The following is an 18421-nucleotide window of genomic DNA, read 5'->3' on the forward strand; positions in this document are numbered from 1 at the left end:
AGAAACTGGAAGCTTGGAGAAGAAACTGCAAAATTGTCACCAAAAACTCTGAGAAGGAGCATTGGCTGGTGTCTCTGAGGAGGGCATGCTGTGGCTGGTTCTGAGAGTGCGACAGAAAGAGGGTAGACTGGAATCAACTGTTGATGCTCGGGTGAAAGCACATGGCAGAGGTGACCCAGGCAGGAACAGTCTTTCCACCTCCTGTCTGCCAGTCCCCTCTGAGTGCTCCTGTTGATAGAGACTCACGGGGAGCAGCTGACAGAGGAGAAATGTAGTTTGCAGAATTCTTATCAACATCACACAGAAGAGCCTAGAAGGGTACATTAAGAGTGAAGAGACAATGCTTAAGGGCCAGCACACCTTGCTTCTGTTCACATGCAGCCTTTATGCAGTCCTCCCTTTGGGTAGAATTGGCCCTCTGTTGGGGGTGCATGGTTTGGTGAGGAGAGTTAGGAAAAGGTGCCTCTTCCTCTAGAAGGATGCAGCACCATCTCAAGGTGTGAGGCTTGGCAGAATAGGCTGGATTTTAACCCCCATTGTCCTCTGGGCCAGATGCATTCGTATAGAGTACAACCTGTGCAGTCATATACACCTGTCCAGCTATGGGCATGTAGTATGTTCTGTAACACGTAGGCATATACAACACACACACACACATGAATGAAAGTCCACTGTTTATACACCTAGTCTGTATGTGACTACAGAAGCACATGTAGATGTAGTTTGGTCTGAGCAGGAAAAAAGCCAGTGGTGCCGTCGTCCTCGTGTTTTCCACCCTCCTGGGAGCCAGGGGTTTAGGATGGTATATCAGGATGCATCTCTGATCCCTCCCTGGTGAGTCACATAGCTCTCCCGGAACCTGGGTCTTCTGAGCATCAGGACCCAGGGTCTGACTTGTACAAGTGTGCTTCTACAAACAAGGGCATAGCGAATAGACACATTATTTTCTCAGAAAATCTGAAACAGCAGAATTTGACATTATTTGCTAGAATGAGAACTAAACATTTAGCTAACAGAATTCCCTGTTTTCATTCCACAATGAAACCTCTTTGAGTTTGGGGGTTCAGGACAGGATTAGCAGTGGCTTTAGAGACTATCAATGTAGGTACATGCGTTGTTTCCAGTATAGTGATTACCTTTAGGGAAATAGGATTTATCTTATAGTTTAACCAAATGCATGAAATAATGAGCCTTGTATTAAAAGGGTTTGTTGTTGTTGTTAGTTGCCATCAGGTCAGTTGCAGCTTATGGCAGCCCCATGTGTACAGAGTAGAACTGCTCCCTAAGGTTTTCAAGGCTGCGACCTTTTTGGATGTAGATCTCCAGGCCTGTCTTTAGAGGCATCTCTGAGTGGGTTTGAACTGCCAGCCTTTCAGCTAGTAGATAAGCACTTAATGTTTGCGCCACCCAGAGATACCAGCAGTCCAACAGCATTCTACTACATGTTAAAGGGAGTCCCTGGGTGACACAGATGGTTATGGCACTCAACTTCTAGCCAAAAAATTGGTGGTTTGAACCTACCCAAAGGTGCCTCAAAAGGCAGGCCTGGCAATCTGCTTCCCAAAATCACAGCCTTCAAAACCTTTAAGGAAAAATAAAAAGAACCAACCACAGTAAATACTATAGCATATACAACCCTACAACAGTAAAAACAAATATGACTTAAAAGCAGATACATATGCTAAATAGGGGAAGGAGGGCATATAGGAGTATACCCACATACATATATAGGTTAGGCTGTGGATATTTTTATATAAGTATTTGTATATACAGCATGTATATTCATATATATGACAGAGGACAAAGGTTGCTCAGTCACGGAAGCTTCCTCAGCACTTCCAAACACCTCAAGGGACCGAATTACTGGGGCTGAGGGCTGGGTTCCGTGGGCTCAGGGGACATCTAGGTCAATTCGCATATAGTTCATAAAGAAAACGTTCTATATCTTACTTTGGTGAGTAGCATTATTTTATTTGGGGTCTTAAAAGCTTGCCAGCAGCCATCTAAGGTACATCTATTGGTCCCATCCCATCTGGAGCAAAGGAGAATGAAGAAACCCAAAGACACAAGGAAAATATTAGCCCAAAGGACTAAAGAACCACATGAACCACAGCCTCCACTAGCCTGAACCCAGAAAAACTATATGGTGCCCAGCTACCACCACCGACTGCTCTGACAGGGATCAAATAGAGGGTCCCAGACAGAGTGGGAGAAAAATGTAGAACAAAATACAAATGCACAGAAAAGACCAAATTAACTGGTCTGACTGAGACTGGAGGAACCCCCGAAACTATGGCCACTCTAACTCAGAACTGAAGCCACTCCCAAAGTTCACCTTCCAGCCAAAGATTAAACAGGCCTGTAAAATAAACAGAGCCCTGGTGATGAAATGGTTAAGAGCTACGGCTGCTAACCAAAAGATTGACAGTTAGAATCCACCAGCCGGTTCCTTGAAAACCCTGTGGGGCAGTTCAGCTCTGTCCTGTAGGGTCGATATGTGTCGGAATCAACTCAATGGCACAGAACAACAACGTAAACCAACAGTAATACACATGAGGACAGTACTTCTTAGATCCATCAAGTATATAAGACCAAATGGGCAACACCTGCCCAAAAGCAAAGACCAGAAGGCAGGAAGGAACATGAAAACTGAAAGAATGGAAATGGGGAACTTGGGGTGGAAAGGGGGAAAGAGCTGACACATTGCAGGTATTGCAACTGCAGAAACAATTTGTGTACAAATTTTTGAGTGAGAGAATAATTTGTAAACTTTCACCTAAAACACAATTAAAAAATTCTATGGAGCGGTTCTCTGTACATGTGGAGTCACCATGAGTCAGAATCTACTCAGTGACAACTAACAACACTACATGTTATACACCAGCTTGAATACTTTCTTAACTCATTTTCTGAGTTTCCCTCACTTTAAAGCAGGGCATCATCTATCATTATTTCCAGTTTTCACATGACAAGTTTAAACCCAAGAAGTTTGAACCTGTGATTGCCTTGAACTGAAACTAGACCTTAATGTTACTGCTGTAATCCTGTTGACAGACTGAGTGATGACTTTGCTTCCCAAGATCTATATTTGATCACTAATATTTGAAAGTCCAGATTAGATTTAAATTATATCCCTATTTAAAAGTAGGTTTTATCCTATCCTTACCCCTCTCAACCCTGTCCCCCCAACACACACACACACAGTTGGTTCCTTAGGTTTCAAATTATGCTATAGGTAAGCAGTCTTTAAAATTTAACATATTTCTCAAAATGGTTCAATCTAATATCTTCCTAATTTTTTGCTCTTAGTACAGCTTGATTTTTCAGCTTTGTCAAGAGACAGAAATCAAGTGAATAATTTACGCTTAAGAGAGCACTAGATTTTCTATGGTAATATGCAGAATAAAGGGCTAATTGTGGAGTTGGTAGGCTACCACACTTTTTCCTTGCAAATGAACCAGGTCTTCTCATAATGCCCTTTTTTGTTGATATTTGATGAAGAAATTTGAAAACCATTATAGTTTACCTCCCCTCCTTTTTTTCCCCTTATTCTCTGTGGGTATGCCCTTTTTTTTTTAAAAATATTTTTTGGATCATTCTTCAACATAACTATCTTTTACTTTTCCCAAGTCATTAGTAAAATGTTAAAATTTGGTTGTCATACAACTTCCCATTAAAGATCTTCGTCTGTCTTTCTCATTTATGGCAAATTGTGTGTTTTGTTTTTTTTCTAGTTCAGAAGTACAAAATTCATACTGTGACAACCTACAGAATTAGTTTAGTGTAATTGTGGTTAGTTTTTAATTGTTTTGTAGAATATTAAGGCAAAAGGTGAGTAAAATCCATTCTTCTATCAGATCTCATGTTTGTATCTCCCACGTAAGTGGAATTCTCTTTTGTTTCCTTTCTGTATTATAAGGTCATACTACCTGACATTTCTTTTTCATATTTAACTGAAATTCCTGATATATTGGCTGAGGGATTGGCACATTTTTTTATGTAATGTGTCAGATAGTAGATTTTTTTTTTTGGCTGTAAAGGACTGTCCCAGCTACTCAGCTGTGCCTTTGTAGTGAGAAAGCAGCCATACACAATACATAAACAAATGAGCATGCCTGTGTCCAATAAAACTTTATTCATAAAACAGGCAAGAGGCCATGGTTTGCCAAACCCTGGCTTAAATTTATTTCTTCTCTTGTTTAAATACCTCTTCCAACCCTTTAATCACTTTTGCTTTTCTGTCTCTGTTATAATCCCTTTCCATGCTTCAGGCCTCTCTATCACTATTTTAATTCTTTTCCATACTTATATGAACCTCTTCTATAAATATAAATTTTTATTCATTGCCTCAATCAGAATGTTTCTGTCCCCTTCATTTATTTAACAGATTTTTATTGACACTCTGCCAGGTATTGAACAAAACACTTCATACATGGCAGAGAGGGAAAACAAAATATGGTTTTTACCTTTATGGAGTTTTTACTGAAAGAGGCAGACTATAAGTTTATGTAAATAAACCTACTTTATATTGGGTGGTCCTAGAAAGCAGAACCCAAGAATGAGTAGAAGGTACGCAGAGTCAGAGCAGAGTGTTCCAGTCAGAAGACACATCATTTAGCAGAACTTTGAGGTGGGAACTTCTGGTGCATGGCTGATGATAGGCACCAGTGGGAAGAGTGGCCAAGATAAGGCCAGAGAAGGGGTAGGAGAGTTTGTGTAGGAACTCATAAGCCATGTTAAATTGAGAAGCCACTTTTAGCAAGGAAATGGCATGATCTGATTAGCTTTTTTAAAAAGATCATCCTGAATTGGCTGTCCAGTTAGAGTTATTGGTATTTGCCCCTTATTCATTCATCTGTCAAATACTAAATGTTTATTCTTTGCAAGTTAATAATGTACATACTGTGAGAGCTACAGAAATAACCCTGCCCTTAGAGGTCTTACAGCCCAGTGGCTAAGTTTCTCATGTTCATTTGTTCGTCTGTTACCGTTCTCTTTGAATCTATTACCTAGTAAGATGTGGATCTACTATAGCTTCTATTTCCTTATTCCTGTAAACCTATCTAGAACCTCAGATGCTCCTTCTTAGATGAATAACTCATTTGGAAGTTTCAATTTTAGAGCATCTCTTGAACTATATTATGCAAGTTATTCTACTTCTACTTAGAGCTGATCTTTTTAGAGATTAATTGGTGGTAGCAAACTCTGCAGTAATAGACTTTATGTACATATGTAACTAGAGATTGAATGTTTAGAAGATCTTTGTCATCCTTTAGTTAACTGCTTGCACACTTTTAGATTATACTTCTAAGTAATACTAACAATTTTTGATAATAACTAAGATAGTGTCACTATGAGTAGGAATTGACAGCAATTGATTTAGTTTTGGTTTGGTAACGGCCTTGGTAGTAGAAATAGAAAGGGTTGTAAACAACTCCTGTCTCATTTCCAACTCTTAAAAATTATATCTCTGTTGAGACCATTTGGGGAGGGATTATCTGAATTCAGCAAACATATGTCTATGTAGGGCTAGGTAGGTCTGTTTAACATGTAACTGGAGCCATTTGCCCAAAGATATACAGATTTCCATATGGCAGCCTGCCACAAGGCTAGAGCCTTAGATCTCATCTGGAAACTATTTACATTTTGGGCTGGGTAATTATTTTGTTGTGGGGACTGTCTTGTCCATTGAAGGATGTTTAGTAGCATCCCCGACCTTTGCCAGCTAGATGAGATGGTACCCTCCCTTTGCAATTGTGGCAACCAGAAATGTTCCTTTGTTTTTGTTAGCGCCTTTGAGTCAGCCCCACACAGCAACCCTTGTGCAGTGGAATGAAACCATGCCCAGTCTTGTGCCGTCTCATGATCAGTTGTGGATCGGACGGTTGTGATATCCAGACACTGCCAAATGATCCCATTTGGAAACTCTTCCCTATCTCCACCATGCATTTGAATACCGCTGAGTGTAGGACTGCAGGAACAACATAAGGCACCTGGGCAGGACATTCATGGGGCGTCTGCAGTTCCCTTAGCCTACAGGAACTCTGCCTCCGAGTAGGGAGGGCCGTCTATGTATCATCTATCTATCTATCTTATATTGCTATTAAGTTTTCATCTTGACCAATTGAAAAAAAGAATTTTAATGCTTGCATTTTTAGCTCTTTTCTGCCATTTATTATGTTCATTTTGCTAATTTTATTGACTTTTTAATTTTTTATTCTTCCAGTGTAGATAGATATATCTACCTTGTTATATAATATCTTCAGTTCTTTCAGCTTGAGAAACACTGAGTGTATTCTTCCCTTTTGGTTTTCCTTCTCCAGCTCTTTGCACATGTCATAATAGTACTTTCCTTTGTCTTCTCAAGAAGTGAAGGATTCTATGGGGAAAATATTAAATGACGCAGGGAGCATCAAAAGAAGATGGAAGGAATACACAGAGTGATTATACCAAGAAGAATTAGTCGATGTTCAACCATTTCAAGAGGTGACATATCAGGAACTGATGGTACTGAAGGAAGAAGTCCAAGCTGCTCTGAAGGCATTGGCGAAAAACAAGCCTCCAGAAATTGATGGAATATCAATTGAGATGTTTCAACAAACAGATGCAGTGCTGGAGGTGCTCACCCGTCTGTACCAAGAAATGTGGAAGACAGCTTCCTGGCCAACTGACTGGAAGAGATCCATATTTATGCCTATTCCCAAGAAAGGTGATCCAACTGAATGTGGTAATTATAGAACAATATCATTAATATCACATGCAAGCAAAATTTTGCCAAAGATCATTCAAAAACGGCTGCAGCAGTATATCAACAGAGAACTGCCAGAAATTCAGGCCGGTTTCAGAAGAGGACGTGGAACCAGGGATATCATTGCTGATGTCAGATGGATCCTGGCCGAAAGCAGAGAATACCAGAAGGATGTTTACCTGTGTTTTATTGACTATGCAAAGGCATTCGACTGTGTGGATCATAACAAATTATGGATGACATTGCGAAGAATGGTTATTCCAGAACACTCAATTGTGCTCATGAGGAACCTTTACATAGATCAAGAAGCAGTTGTTCGGACAGAACAAGGGGACACTGATTGGTTTAAAGTCAGGAAAGGTGTGCGTCAGGGTTGTATTCTTTCACCATACCTCTTCAATCTGTATGCTGAGCAAATGATACGAGAAGCTGGACTATATGAAAAAGATCGGGGCATCAAGATTGGAGGAAGACTCATTAACAACCTGCGTTATGCAGATGATAGAACCTTGCTTGCTGAAAGTGAAGAAGACTTGAAGCACTTACTAATAAGATCCAAGACCACAGCCTTCAGTATGGATTGCACCTCAAGATGAAGAAAACAAAAATCCTCACAACTGAATGAGTGAACAAAATCATGATAAACAGAGAAAAGAATGAAGATGTCAAGGATTTCATTTTACTTGGATCCACAATCAACACCCATGGAAGCAGCAGTCAAGAAATCAAAAGACGCGTTGCATTGGGTAAATCTGCTGCAAAGGACCTCTTTAAAGTGTTGAAGAGCAAAGATGTCACCTTGAAGACCAAGGTGCGCCTGACCCAAGCCATGATATTTTCAATTGTATCATATGCATGTGAAAGTTGGACAATGAATAAGGAAGACTGAAGAGGAATTGACGCATTTGAAATGTGGTGTTGGCAAAGAATACTAAATATCCCATGGACTGCCAAAAGAATGAACAAATCTGTCTTAGAAGAAGTACAACCAGAATGCCCCTTAGAAGCAAGGATGGCGAGACTGGGTCTTACATACTTTGGACATGTTGTCAGGGGGGATCAGTCCCTGGAGAAGGACATCATGCTTGGCAGAGTACAGGGTCAGCGGAAAAGAGGAAGACCCTCAACAAGGTGGATTGACACAGTGGCTGCAACAATGAGCTTAAGCATAACAACGATTGTGAAGATGGCTCAGGACCGGGCAGTGTTTCGTTCTGTTGTGCATAAGGTCGCTATGAGTCGGAAGCGACTCCATGGCACCTAACAACAACAACAATTATATAATATCACAATTTATCCTATTTGTTTCTGTTCGATTTTAGCTCTTTTAGTATCCTGTCCGTTCTGTCACTTATAAGAATATGAATGTAGAATTCATAACATTAAATATATTATTCTTTGTGGGAAATAGTTACCCCAGTCTTTTATCACTTTAAGTTCATGAGAATATTTATGCATTTCCATGGTATTATAGTACTTCAGGTTTTTGAAAGGAAGAGATTTGAGGCACTTGGTAGGGTTTTTGTTATTGTTTATTTATTTGATCATTTAAAATTATAACTCCTCTTCCTGTAGTAAAATGGGTGCAAACTTCTGAGAAAATCTTTATGCGCACTCTTGTTTTACCTTTCTCCTCTTCTTCATCTTGTGGCTTTCCTCCTTTGTTGCAGTGATAGGATTTATAGGTCGTCACAGGAAGCTTTCCAGTTTCTTCCTTCCCCTCAGTTCAAGACTGATCATTGCATCTGTGCTTATTCAGGAAACCCTGGTGGCGTAGTGGTTAAGTGCTACGACTGCTAACTAAGAGGTTGGCAGTTCAAATCTGCCAGGCGCTCCTTAGAAACTCTGTGGGGCAGTTCTACTCTGTCCTATAGGGTCGCTATGAGTCGGAATCGACTCGACGGCAGTGGGTTTGGCTTGGTTTTGGTGCTCATTTATGGAGCACTGGTGGCATAGTGGTTAAGAGCTTGGCTGCTAACCAAAAGGTTGGGAGTTTGAATCCCCCAGCAGCTCCTTGGAAACCCTATGGAGCAGTTCTACTCTGTCCTGTAGGGTCTGTATGAGTTGGAATGAACTCTATGGCAACGGGTTTGGTTAGTGGTTAAGCACTCAGCTGCTAACTTAAAAGGTTGGCTGTTTGAACCCACCAGCCACTCCTCGGAGGAAGATGTGACGGTCCGCTTCTGTAAAGATTACTGCCTTGGAGACTATGAGGCAGTTCTACTCTGTCCTATACGGTTGCTATTAGTTGGAATCAACTTGTTGCCAGTGGGTTTTGGTTTTTGTACGGGTTATTCTATCTACCTACACACATATATAGTCCTTTCAAGATTTTATTTAAAGCAATTATTGTTTTTCAAATGTAAGAACATTTGCCATAATTTTTTTTTTTCCTTGAAAGTCACGGAATAGAAATATTATGTGTTTTTTGTTGTTTAACATTATGTGGATAAATCTTACTGGTGTACAAATTATCACTTGAATGAATAAAATCCAGAGGAAATAGTCTATAGAAAGAAATTTTATAGGCTATCATAACAACTATATTTATTGCTCTTTTTTCTACAGACTTTTCTTCACAAGAATTAGAAGTTTTTATTTGTTCCTTTTCCTCCTCCTGGCTTCAAATGTTTGTTGCAGAGGCAGTCTTTAAAAAGCTGTGTTTACAGAGTTCCATCAGTATTTCTTCTGAGCCACTTTCTCTTCAGAAAATGGTAAACACCACTCTATCCTGGTTCTTTTAATTTCCAAGAAATGGGTTCATAAATTCAGTTTTTAAATATTCTTAATCATTTCTAGTAATTGAACAGAGCACATTAATTCATAGATCTTTCAAATCTTTATAATACCTGGTATCTTTTTACCTCAGAATTAGCTTAGTCAGTGAATAAACTTTAATTACTTATTTGGGAGTACTTAGGATCGATAATAGAAAAATAATGCAAGAATCTTTGTTTCTTAATTACTTGCCATAGTGCGTAAAATTTTGATTTTGGAAAGATATAGATCCAAAAAGTAATCTATATAGCATTTAATGGTATTTAAAAAGCAAAATTTGCAAATGATGCCAAAGGTTATTATTCTGTTTTATCCTATACACACACATAAAGGCTACATTTGATCCAGGGTTCTCCAGTTTTATCTTGGCCATCTTTAGATATTACTGATATCTAATATCTCCAATAGTTTCTTCAATAGCTGAGAAATATGCTTATTTATTGGTCAGACCGGAAAAAAGAAATTTTTTTTTGACAATTCTTACCTTTAAGGACTTTGTACTTGCTATTCTGTTTGCATATTCCAGACTTGTTTTCTGTTGAAGAAAGGCATTATTAAATGGAAATGGCAAAATGCCAGGTGTACATACATCAGATGTTTTTCTGTAGAAAAATATGCAAAAGAATCATAACAAGTTGGGCATAAGACTAATCAAAAAAACTTTATTAAATGAGCATCAGAATTGAATTAGGAAGAATATTTTCAAGAAGATATTGGTCTTGTCCATGTGGTCTTGATTTAATGATGTGGAACTAGTAACATTCTTAATATTTTAGCATGTTCAGATGAGATAGGGTGACAACCATAAGGATGAAACTGAGAAAATATAACCAAATTTAATGGTGAAATGAATCAAGTAATTTCTTTTAACTGCTTTCCAGTCTTTGTAGTTGAGAAATTACAAATTTTATTTTGCAACAGATACATTCCTATTTGCCAGCTTTGGGGAACACTGGTGTGCCTGGGGCTGGAAAGATGCAGACACTGAAGAAAATAGGACAGCGACCTTGCCTTGAATCTCAGAGGGCCTTACTAATGCTGAATGGTGCAAAGCAGAAACAAGGTGAAGGACTGCCAGAGTCACCGTAAGTGGTGCTTATGTACCAACCGTACTTTGTTTGGGGTACAGCTCTTTTTTTGATACATTTTTTTTGAACTTTATGGTTATTTGTGATGCTGCCTAACAATTATACTAATCAGCAAAAAACTCAGTTTTAAACCTATAAATACACATAGGCAACATTTTCTTTTTCTGCAATACAAGTTCTTTTTGTTAAAATTGTTTGCTAAAAGAAGTAATACTCTTCACAAATTGCACAATATGGCAAATGTAATTAATTTGTCACTGAATTGTACACTTAAAAATGGTTAAAATGGTAAATGTTTGGCTCTACACATTTTGCCATAATTAAAAAACAGAAAGCTTTTCCTCCCCCCCAAAATTGTTTTATGTAATTTGCCATATGATTTGAATTACTATGTTTAAATAATGGAGATGGAATTTTAGGACTCATGGTCATGTTAGATACTCTGAATTGTTAGAACAACTTCCCCAGAATGAGGAACGTCCTCTAAAAGTAAGACATAGACAACTCAGAAAACCTGAAATGTTCTCTGAGAAGAAGCGAGTAGGATCACAATAAGAATGGGAAGCAAAGGCCTGCATACTGATCTTAGCTTTTCACGTTATTCTCTCTGCCAGTGGTTTACTTGGTCTCTTTTTCTCTTTACCTCACATTCCATAGTCATAAATTTCTCAGTGGTAGTCACGGGTGCAAGGCTTAATAAAATAAAAAATAATACATTAAAATTTGCTTCTACACAGTTGAAATAAGTGTAAAAACAGAAAGCAGTGCAGATTTGAATGAGTAAGGGGGTTTAAATTAACAGAAGGTTAGTTTTAGAAAAAAATCTTCATCTAATGCGTGCTGGCATGCCTTGTTGAAAAACAGGCTTTCATTATTTCTTGCTTGCCTTTCAGAGAGCTGAACCTTACTAAATGTTCCTCATCATTAAAAAGATTGAAAAAGAAGTCAGAAGGAGAATTGTCCTGTTCCAAGGAGAATTGCCCTTCTTTACTTAGAAAGATAAATTTTCACAAGACTAATCTAAAAGGTATTCCAAGTATCTGAATTAATTTATGCTAAGAACTTTTCATGGTTGTAGTCAATACATACAAGTTTAACATACTTGCCCTGGTGAATACTTGAACTTAAACATTGGGCTAAGTCCAGGAAATACCTTCTTGGATAGCATATTATTTTCTTGAACTGTCATTAATACAAAGAATATGGTCATTTAATACACAGTATAATAGAGTATTCCTTCCCTTCCCTTCTCTCTATACCTATCTAAATACTAAACACAGTGTGTAGCATGTGTTGAGCTCATTCCAGACTTGCCCGCCGTACTTTTCTAATCCATCTCAACCTGTGCTGCTTAGAATCAGTGTTTTCTGATTTGAAAGTATAATTCATTCTTCATTTCTTTCAGTCCTAGACATTTTGTGAACAAAGAGTGAGGAGTAGGCTATGTTACATAGCTGTGTTAAGCATATGGACTCCTTTCTTCCAGGCACTGAGCCCAGACTATGAAATGTGTTTGGCTTTTGGTTCTAACTATACTGGAACCTAAGTACCTAAAGGATGGAATAACAAGAATAGTGTTGTAATAATTCATTCCAGCACCTTTTCCAGTTTCATACCTCTTAGCTCACAGATAGAAAAGTACCTTCCAAGAATCTGTACCTGGCCAAAGTAAACTCCAGAGTCTCTTTTGTTTATCAGCTGTATTGTATTTTTAATACAAATATGCTTATCATTGTGACACTTATGGAAGTAGTGACAGAGAGGCCATATAATCTTCCAACATGATGTAAGGTCATAATTGCATACTACGAAATAACTGCCCATGTGGCTCAAAATGTGCAAAATGTGTTAGATGAGAACTCCGATATTAACTTCACAAATCAGTATCCTTTTTCTTTGTTTTATTGTTTCAGAAAGTAAAATGAATATGAATGACTTTAGGCTGAATAGCAGAAGGAACTGAGTAGGGGGGTAGAAGGAGAATTGAGAAATAGTAGAGAACAACTTCAAAAGCTTTTCTATGCATGTAAAAGAAATGTTTTGGTAGAAGTCACAGAGATAATCTGTAAAACTGAACACTCTAAAAATGTGTTACTTAGTATTTTATAGCAAGAAAGAATATGATTCAGTGTTTCATTTGTTTCCTAAGCAATTTATTATGTTTTTAAAATTTCCCTTACCATCAAGTTACCACTTACTTACATCTTATTAATTTTGATTATAACAGAGGTATAGATATGGACTAAATTTTAGCTAGTGTGCATTGATTGCATTCTTCCTAGAAAAAGCAAACCTTAAAACCTTGCCATTCATTTTGTCACCCTTGTTCAGCTTTAAATGGTACAAGGGATTTTTCCAAGTGTGTGTGTGTGTTTATATTAAGATTCCTTCATTTCTTCCTCTCTGTGCTGCTGTAGCCAAGCCAGACAGCCTATTGAGAAGCAGCAAACCATCTGTTAATGGATTTGAAGTTCTGAATTATACTTGAGTGTGTAGAGGCACTCGTGCTTAGCCAGAAACATTCATTTGAAATAAGCTATAAATGCTGTGTAAAAAAGAGCCATACATTTAACATAGGTTCATGAATAAATTTAAGAGAGGGCAATTGCACTCTAAACTTTTATTGCTGCAAAACCCAGTATTTTTGGTGTTCTATGATCATTTTGGGGGTTTTATAGCAGGATTGAAGCTTTAAACCTTGAACTAGGGGGAGACAATGCCTGTGTTAAACCTTGTGCAGTAGAATTGCGTGGCTGAATTGCTGATAGAACAGAAGCTCTTGGATTGGTGGGGTTCCCTCCCCTCCCCCCTTTTTTTTAAATGCAAGAGATGTTTAAACCAGTCAAAAGGAAAGCTCAATAATTTTCTGGCATGGGGCCACATCTCCTAGTTCATGCCCTTTGATTATTTTCTTTAGTTGATATCTTGTCCTCTCTGGAATCATCTATTAATTTTTTATGACAGGAGAAACAGCCCTGCATAGAGCTTGCATAAATAACCAAGTGGAGAAATTGATTCTTCTTCTTTCTTTACCAGGAATAGACATCAATGTTAAAGGTAAGCTGTAAATCTTTGTGGTCTAACCTAGTGTCTTAATATTTGCAATATTAAATAGTTATATGTCAACATTAAGAAAATCATCACAGCAAACTTATCTAAGATATCTTTAAAATATTACTATTAGCAAAACCCAAGAAATCTGTGATATATTGATTTATAGCTCATTAGAAATTTTTTTTGGTGTTCATAATTTGGTTAGATCCTAAACATTAATATTTTTAAACTGTTCTCATGTAGTTGAATTTGTGTTCTTAAAAGTAGAAATACAGGCTAGGCATTTTTATTGAAGCATTCTTTTTTATATATGAGGCAGCTAGAAAGTCATACTGATGAGAGAAATAGAATATCAATACTTTACTACCAAAAGTCCTACTGTTGCTGTTTTAAAACTTGCCTTGATTTCTGATTTAGACAATGCTGGCTGGACGCCTTTGCATGAAGCCTGTAACTATGGTAACACAGTATGTGTCCAGGAAATTTTGCAACGTTGTCCAGAGGTAGATCTGCTCACTCAAGTGGACGGGGTGACTCCTTTGCATGACGCACTGTCAAACGGACATGTAGAAATTGGCAAGCTGCTGCTCCAGCATGGGGGTGAGTGCATTTATGCTAAACTGGTTTTGATAAATTATCCAGTTTTCTGATGAATTCATCAGAGGTAGATAACACTTTAAGAAATATAAGGAAAGATGCCTTTATTTTATAGTAATGAAATAGTAAGGATAGAAAGTCTGCTTGAATGTAAGCATCTTTTTTTAGCAAGAATGAAAACCTTTTCATAATATGTATTTTTTCATTGTATTATTAAGCCTGTTCAAGTCAGTATATGAGAATGTATTTTTGAACTGGGTCTGTTGGTTTTTAATATTAATGATTTTATTTAAAGCGTATGATGTCTTTGTGAACAGTTATTTGTGTAAGCTTTTTAATAAATGGATGTACATGTTCAGTTGTGATTACTTGCATCTTTTATTGTTTCATTTTCTGTATATACTGTTAACTTGATTAATCTTATTTTTTATGAGTCATTTCTTTATAGACTATAAAAATGATAGCCTAGAATATCTTTTCTTCATTCACATTTTGCAGGCAATTAAGTTAAAGTAGGAAGATTTTCAGTGGTGGTAACTGTTGTACAGGGTTTTGTGAAGGAGGTAACTTGAGCTTAATATTTACAGCTTTTTCTGCTCATTTTTAATCTCTTCTTTCAGCAAACCCCTTCCTTCATAGTGGTAGTCTTTTTATATCTGAGCTGAATAACACAAATTTTACATCACAATGTTCAAAACTGATTTATATTTTTAAAAAGAGAAAAACAAAAGATAACTGATGACTAGCTTATAATGTGGGGACAAAAGATTTGTATAAATTTCCTGTTGCATTTATTTATGCTGATTTCAACTTGGAAATTTAACATTTTTTCCCTGTAATTAAAGCTATTTGTGCATGAAAACAAAATGTATATTTTATTTAGATGTATTTTTACTGTATACACATCTAAGAAAAACTGTATATCGTGGTAGCTTAAGATATCTGGTTATTTATAGTCTTCTCCTGCCCCCTAAAGGCCTTAGTGTGCCAATTTTTCTGACACCATTTCATAATCAATACAGTTTTCAGTTCTTCTACCCGCCCCCCTTTTTTTTTTAGTGTTAGACGTTTGCTAAGCCATAGTGTTCTGCCTCCTGAGTATTTATTTTCTTACTCAACCATGTATCTAACATACCAAGCTGATATTTGGCCTTGCTTCAAATGGTCTAGCTGATGTAACAGCCGTTATTGTATTAAGTTCAGTTCTTCAACAGAGAATGGCCTCTAACAACCAATGTGAATTTTTTTAGGGCCCTTTAGTGAAAAATAGTAAATGGGTAAGTTCCTGTTCCTAAGGATTTGATCTGCTTGTACTTGTATTTACCAGGGTCCTTTGGCAATTGTACAAACCTAATTTTGCCTTAGTCATATTTTGGGACGTGCTAAGTGGTTTGATACCATCATTATAATTACTGCATTATTTAAGGATTGTGAGTCCTTCAGTTTTGAGAGCAATAATTTTAGGAACTTATTTATGCCTCTAAAATCTATGTCCATAATTTTGTTTTATTTATTTTTTTAAAGGAGTAACTTGGAGCATTTTTTTAGATGCAAACGCAATGAAAAGGAACCTAACTTTGATCTAGAATTCTCTTTTTTCCATAATTATTATAAATTAGTTATATATCATCAATGGTTGATCTTTTTTAATATGTGTTTTAGCCAGGCCACTAAATATATCTGATTGGATTCATCATTAAGCATTTTATCAGCTATAATCTATTTTCTCTCTGATAGTATGACCTGTGTTGTATGATAGGACACTCCGATTATGTCTGCAAGTTCCAAACCTTTATGTCCCTTGTGGTACTTTTATGGCAATGTGAATAAATAATTATAAGGCTTGGCTGAAAAGGTACAAAGTACTTTTGTAGTTTGCTGTGGGACCAAATACTGAGTCATTGTTGCTCAGCTCCTCCCCCATCACCCTATACTACCTAGGGAGTAAACTCTATCTTCAGTACTTTCTAAGTAGGTGGTTAAATATGTTTAGATAAATGGATGTGATCCAGAACAATTAACATTTAATTTTTGTGAATCAGTTATGTGTACTAAAAGTTGAGCATAACCAAAACCAAAAAACCAAACCTGTTGCCGTCGAATTGATTCCCGTTTATAGCAACTCTGAAAGACAGGGTAGAATTGCCCCGTAGAGTTTCCAAGGAACAGCTGGTAGATTTGAACTGCTGACCTTTTGGTTAGTTGCCTGAGCTCTTAACCACTGCACCACTAGGGCCATAAGCAGGAGTAAAATGAAAAATGTATTCTGATCTGTGCAAGGTTTTGCAGTCTTTGCACTGCCAGAATCACCTACCAGCCATGGAAGGGGACACTGTATTTCCTCTTGGTGATAACCTGAGATAGCCTTAAGACTCTTGTACAGAATTTAAAATGAATGTATTTTATTAATTTCTCCTGAGAACACTGAAACTCTTGTTAAGCTGACAGTTTATAAACTGTTACAAAAGCTTTTTTTTTTTTTTCCGCTTTCCATTTATACTCAACATGTATTATTTGTTGAACTAAAGCATATACTTTTAGGCAAACCTCTTAAGCAATTAACTAGAATTTTGTTTTGTTTTAATGCACCTTTATTAGACAGTCAATATATATAGCCAGTTAATTCTGTCAACATGAATTAGTACAAAATAGGATTGTAAACAGAGCCCTGGATGCTTGGGGAAAAAAGAGAAACAGCTGTTAAACTGCCAAAATAAAAATGTTTTGCTCTTAACATCTTGCATTTTCTTTTTCACAGGCCCAGTGCTTTTACAGCAGAAAAACTCTATGGGGGAATTGCCATTGGATTATGTGCTATCACCTCAAATCAAGGAAGAACTCTTTGCTATTACAAAGATAGAAGATACAGTGGAAAACTTCCATGTACAAGCAGAAAAACATTTTCACCACCAGCAACTTGAATTTGGCTCATTTTTACTTAGTAGGATGCTGATAAATTTTTGTTCTATTTTTGATTTATCTTCAGAGTTTCTCTTAGCTTTCAAAGGGTTAACTCATCTAAATGAACTGCTTATGGCTTGTAACAGTTACAAGGAAACCACCGGTGCTCATACTGACTGGTTATTGGATCTTTATGCTAGAAATATAAAGACATTACAGAAGCTCCCAAATATTCTTAAGGAACTGCCTGAGAATGTGAAAGTATGTCCTGGAGTGCACACTGAGGCCTTACTGGTGACACTGGAAATGATGTGCCAGTCAGTCATGGAGTTTTCATGAGGAAACCCAAAAATGACTCAGCTTCTTAAACCTGTTCAATGTGATGTGTCATTTACTGTGGACTTCATAGCTTATTAACAAACATTTTTTTTTTTTTTTTTTAATTTATAGACAGTTTTTGAAGACTTGCTGAATTCTAAGAGGACTTTAAAGAACTTCTGCAAAACTATGATCTGAGGTGTCTGACTTTCCAGTGTGGAAAACTTGATTCAAAGTAAAAAATGGTTTTGTTTTGTATACATGGCTTTCATTAATCTTTAATTTTCTCCGTTCTGAAAGTGATTTTACTTATTATATTGTACATGTAACATTTTTTTAGTTTTTTTTTTTTTTTCAAATCATAATGTCCTCTATTCTAAATGTTCCAGGTTTTCGAATCTTGGCAGGGATATTCATACAAAGGTGTGCTGATAAACCCGTAGTTCCTACTTCTCTTGTATATAAGCTGTTGGACTCAGTATTCATTTTAGTTTTGTGTGTTTCTAAAATAAATGTTTCTAAAATTTACAGTAGTTCATGTCTTCTGGTTTTTAAATGCAGTGCATATGCAAGAGTCTGACAATATAATCTCTTGATGTATTTTCTTTTAGCAGTTCACATGCAGCATATTGCTACTCCATGTAACCAATATTCTGTAAGTGAAAACATTCTACTGCTTAAGTTTTATTAAATATTAAGGTTATAAGTGGCAACTAAGTAAAAGATCGGAGATTATCTAAAATTTTAATGTGCGGTATACATTTACAGACTACTAATATTTCAATTTGCAGTTTTTTCCTGATAGTAATTTATAGTAGAACCAAAAGAAAGGGTGTGGATAATAACCACTTTTGAAATTGAAGTTGCTTTACTAGTGGGAATAAGTTACATTGTGATACAGCTAGAAAAGAAACATTAAAACCTCCCAGTTAGATTT

At 36.9% G+C, this 18421-nt stretch overlaps 1 protein-coding gene across 5 annotated transcripts in view; it reads left to right on the forward strand.

Moving 5' to 3' along the window:
• SLF1 (SMC5-SMC6 complex localization factor 1) overlaps positions 1-17951 on the forward strand; it is a 77713-nt gene extending 59762 nt beyond the window's left edge. For 2 of the 5 annotated variants that reach the window (XM_023547715.2, XM_064274147.1), the window contains exons 15-20: positions 9317-9462; positions 10448-10611; positions 11508-11641; positions 13579-13671; positions 14086-14268; positions 17024-17949. In XM_023547715.2, coding sequence (XP_023403483.1) covers positions 9317-9462; positions 10448-10611; positions 11508-11641; positions 13579-13671; positions 14086-14268; positions 17024-17505 — 1202 coding nt within the window. In that variant the 3' untranslated portion in view covers positions 17506-17949. Of the gene's footprint in view, positions 1-9316; positions 9463-10447; positions 10612-11507; positions 11642-13578; positions 13672-14085; positions 14269-17023 lie in introns of those variants that run through there. The other 3 variants (XM_003404986.4, XM_064274153.1, XR_002785675.2) reach the window with 3 other exon arrangements.
• Positions 17952-18421: the final 470 nt, after the last annotated feature.

The sequence above is a fragment of the Loxodonta africana genome, chromosome 2, assembly GCF_030014295.1.
Source record: "Loxodonta africana isolate mLoxAfr1 chromosome 2, mLoxAfr1.hap2, whole genome shotgun sequence".
Lineage (NCBI taxonomy): Eukaryota > Metazoa > Chordata > Mammalia > Proboscidea > Elephantidae > Loxodonta > Loxodonta africana.